Genomic DNA, 4,589 nt, shown 5'->3' on the forward strand with positions numbered 1-4,589 from the left:
CCAGCAGCTCCTCGGGCTTCTTTGTTCGCCGGGATCTTTCCCTCCTTCCCCATGCTCGCACGGTAACGTTCCTTGCAAGGATTTCCTGCCAAAAGACAATCCCCCTGAGCAAAAGCAGACCGAGAAAGTAGTGACCAATCCTTTCTGGATGGCTGTCACCAGGCTCCTCCCAGCTCCCGCTCCCCCTGCCATTTGCATACAAAAAAATCCAGAAAACTCCCGTTTGCCCCAGCACCTCGCTCAGACCCTCCGTCCCCGCCTGGCAGCAGGAGCCCGGGCTGGGGGACGCTGCCTGCGGCTGAGGGCAGCGTCGCGCCGCCCGCCCCGCCACCCCGGCCCCCGAGCCTTTCGCCAGCCCCCCCCGCCACCTTCTCCGCTCCCCAAAATGCAGCGCCGCCTCTGCGCCTTGCTCCTGCTGGCGTCCCACTGCATGGGCTCGGCCGCCGGCATCTTCCCCTTCGGGGAGCCCGACTTCTCCTACAAGCGCTCCAACTGCAAGCCCATCCCCGCCCCGATGCTGCTGTGCCGGGGCATCGAGTACCAGAGCATGCGGCTACCCAACCTCCTGGGGCATGAGACGGTGCAGGAGGTGCTGGAGCAGGCCTCCACCTGGATCCCGCTGGTGCAGAAGCAGTGCCACCCCGACACCAGGAAGTTCCTCTGCTCCCTCTTTGCCCCCGTCTGCATCGACGACCTGGACGAGATCATTCAGCCCTGCCACTCGCTCTGCGAGGAGGTGAAGGAGAGGTGCGCCCCGGTGATGTCCGCCTTCGGCTTCCCCTGGCCCGACATGCTGGACTGCAGCCGCTTCCCCAAGGACAACGACCTGTGCATCCCGCTGGCCAGCAGCGACCACATTCTCCCCGTCACCAGGGAAGGTAAGAAGAAGCCGCCGGGCCTCCCCCTGTTCGGCAGCATCTGTCCCCGATGAGCCGGCCCGACAGCGGGGTCCCTCCACGGCTTCCCGTAGGGGAACGAAGGCGTTTTACTTGCGTTACAGCACGCCCCGGTGCTCTGGGACGGGGGGACCGGGAGGTGGACGCAGGACAGGCTCAGGGAGGTTTTCCCGAGGGGACCGGGGAAACCGTTAGCACCGTCGGGGAAATGGCACTGTCCCGCACCCGTCTCCATTCCCCAAATAAAAGGTCTGGGACCCAGAACTGGAGCCGCGTGGCTCCCAGGGGATCAGATCTCCTTGTGCATGTTTCGTCGCTGAAGCGGGGAGCTGGGGTGCTTCTGTGTCGTGTACTCGCCTCCCCGGCCCAACCCCCTCTCTTACTCATTTCCCCGTTAAAACAAAAACTTTTGGTGGAGGTGTGACCTTGAAAACAGACCCGGACCCCGGTAGCGGGTCTGCAGCAAGGTAAAGCCGCCTCAAAGTACTCGGGCAGCTCTGGAGCTGGGGGAGAAGGAGCAGTGTCTGGGGTGAAGGGATGGAAAACCGACGTTTCCCAAAGGGGTCCCAACGCCACCTGCTGTTCCTTTCTCCCCGAGCCTGACGGGGACTGTTGCTTGCATTTCCAGCACCCAAGGTCTGTGATGCCTGCAAAAACAAAAATGAAGATGATAATGACATCGTGGAAAACCTCTGCAAAAACGACTTTGGTAAGTGGAAGCAGAGTTCCTCTCGGTTGAAACTTGAAAGTCGAGGATCAGGTACAATTCCCAATGGAGCTAGTGAAAGATGTGCCTGAATAAAGGCGGGGCTTTGACCTGAAACACAAAATTCATGAAACACAAAATTCCACCTTGGAATTAAAAGTAGCCCTTTTTATTGTTCTTTTCTGTTTACTGTTTTGAAGTAGTGCTCTTTTATGTGGATGTGGATGTTGCTGGCAAGCCCAATAGAAAGTAAAATGAAAAAGGAAAAAAAAAACTTTCATGCAGACTGTTGCCTGGGGAGAAGTGGAGCAAAGCTTCATTTAGACATTTGAGACAGAGCTGCATGACCAATCTCAATGTGTCATAAGAAAGACTCTCTGCGCAGATTAAGAATGAAGCTCTATATATCATTTGACAGAGAAGGTAATGCACAGACAATTGGGGATATAAACTTAATGGGAAGATCTGGGGTTAGAAGAGGACAAGAAAGCTCCTTGGACACAGACAACTGAAGGACACATTATCCACACATTAGCATTTCAAAAGCGAAAGGGAATGAGGAGGGGAATCCTTTTACAATAGGTCAATGTTTATACCTGGAAACAGATTTGTAGTATAAGTATCTACAGCAATTCAAAAACCTTTTTTTTTTTAAAAAAAAAAAAAGCCAAACAAACAAAAAAACCACAACCACCCGAACCCTGAAACCATGATTGTGGGACATAATTACTAAAACAACCAATAGCTTTGGCCTGGCAAATTGCACTCAGATAAATCCTCCTAAAGCTAAACATGCCCCACAGAGTCTTACAGAGCCCTGTATCCCCCTCCTAGTTATTTTACCAAATCGAATGCAGCTGTTGGACCAATTTGCCCTCCATGGGATCTATTCTTTCAAAAAAACAATGCATGTGAAATATCATTTCCTTACAGGTTTGCCTAAAATCCTCTCCAGCCTAATAAATTAAGTGTAGAAGTTTTGAGCTGCAGTAGAGATCAGGTTTCTTGCTCTAGGTACTTGCCTCCCCACCTCCCCTTAAACGCTACTTTCGGGAAGGCTGTCCTCTTCCAGAAAAAAATTGGTGCTCTGCTTAATGTAGCAAACCTGCTCTCTCCCTGTTGCAAACACGAGAAAAGCTGGAGAAAATATTAATTTAGAAAGGAAGGGAAAAGAGGGGGAGGGGAAAGAGGAGAAAAGAAAACCAAAAAACCTCAACCCTAAGGCTGATTCAAACTGAAATGACTTGCATGCCCTTTGTGGCTTTAGAAATGGAGCCACCTGCTGCCTCTTCTGTCAGCCCTGACAGTTTAATTAGCAATAGAGCACCTCCCTCCCCAGGTCCTCTTTATGTTCACTAATGGGAAAAAACCCTCTCAATCTCTCTCTCTCTCCCCACTTCCCCCTCCCCTCGCTCTATTAGCCTTGAAGATAAAAGTGAAGGAGATTGCCTACATCAATGGGGATACCAAGATCACCCCCGAAACAAAGAGCAAAACCATCTACAAGCTGAATGGGCTGACAGAAAGGGATCTGAGGAAGATAGTGCTCTGGCTCAAAGGTGGCCTCCAGTGTACCTGCGATGAGATGAACGACATCAACGTCCCCTACTTGGTGATGGGGCAGAAGCAAGCTGGGGAACTCGTGATCACCTCGCTGAAGCGGTGGCAGAAAGGGCAGCGGGCTTTCAAGCGGTTCTCCCGCAGCATCCGCAAACTACAGTGTTAGTGGCTTCACCTCTGGCTGTCACCAGCAGCCGCCTCTGTCCCAAACTCTCTGGGCCCCCCGCACCTTCCTGCTTTGGCTCCTCTGAGCCTCAAGATGCCGTGGGCACAAGGCACAGTGACCGCTCTCCGAGAGGGGAGGATCCCTCCGTTTTTGTACATAAGTTAAAATGTAATAATAATAAAAATAATTAAAAAAAAAAGGACTATTTTTGGGAAGTGTTACAGTCTCTCGCTTAAAGCTTGGGGGTTTTATGGTTGTTCTGAGGTCTTCCCCCCTCTTCATTTTGGTAATGCTGGTTCATTTATATTGCGGCTTCTCTGTATATGTGCATGTTTGTTGTGCAAAAGTAGGAGATGCAGAGAAAGACAGCCACGTGTGCGACTGGCCTGTCACGGTGGGTGCCACTCTTTCACTGAGGTGAAATGGCTTGCCATCTATATTAATGCTATAAAGGTCACATTACGACTCTTGCATGCAATACATAGGCACCCGTAAGAGTATATTAACCATTCTCACATTTTATTTTCCACAAGTCTGAGCCCTCTCTCTCAGAAAAAAAAGAACAAGTTTTGGAGCTGGTTGATCTGAATGCAACTTTTTTATTATTATTTTGCAAATTAAACCATCTGTAGCCTAACTGTAATATACCTAGTGGTTAACCTGAAAGAGTTGTAAAATATTGCTTTAATTAACCTTGTAAATACTCCAGATGAATGTTATATTCTTGTATATAAACTTTACATCACAGTTTATTCATTGTCTCTGTCTGTATTCACTTTAATCCATTTCTGGAGACCTGGGAGAAAGCTGTCCAACTGGGCTTTGACATAGCAAAGTAGAATTTGGCATTCCAATTGCAGTGATTGGTGGAAAACCACAAGGAAGCCTCTAGTGCTGCAATCAGAATAAACATAGTGGACCTCATTTCCCAAAGAGGAACCCCTGAGACACAGGACTGAGGTTCAGTCCATTCATTTTAATATGTGTCTGTTGAGCTCTTTGAGATGAGGCTTCTTTTCTGTGGCTCCTTTGTTCGACCGCCTGCGTTTTCATCTCATCTTCTCAGAGGACTCTGCTGATGTGGAATTGCAACAGGACCACTTTCTTAAAAATCAAATCCATTTTTCCATTTCTTGAAAAAGACATTTTAAGGAGTGTAAAAGCAGACAGAAAAATGTTGCTTGCAACTTGCAATTCAGAATAATGGTAGAGCAAGGGGGTTTTTTGTGTGTATGTACACTCACTATTCTTACTGAGAAAG

The 4,589-nt window shown here is 49.3% G+C and overlaps 1 protein-coding gene across 1 annotated transcript; it reads left to right on the top strand.

The window, feature by feature from the left end:
- The first annotated feature begins 217 nt into the window (after positions 1-217).
- SFRP2 (secreted frizzled related protein 2) lies at positions 218-4,080 on the top strand. Its single transcript, XM_050338643.1, has 3 exons — positions 218-878; positions 1,525-1,605; positions 3,024-4,080. Exons 1-3 carry the CDS (start codon positions 386-388, stop codon positions 3,326-3,328), a joined length of 879 nt encoding a protein of 292 aa, XP_050194600.1. The 5' UTR covers positions 218-385; the 3' UTR covers positions 3,329-4,080.
- The last annotated feature ends 509 nt before the right edge of the window (positions 4,081-4,589 follow it).

Source organism: Myiozetetes cayanensis, unplaced genomic scaffold (genome assembly GCF_022539395.1).
Source record: "Myiozetetes cayanensis isolate MyiCay16 unplaced genomic scaffold, myiCay2020 scf7, whole genome shotgun sequence".
Classification (NCBI taxonomy): domain Eukaryota; kingdom Metazoa; phylum Chordata; class Aves; order Passeriformes; family Tyrannidae; genus Myiozetetes; species Myiozetetes cayanensis.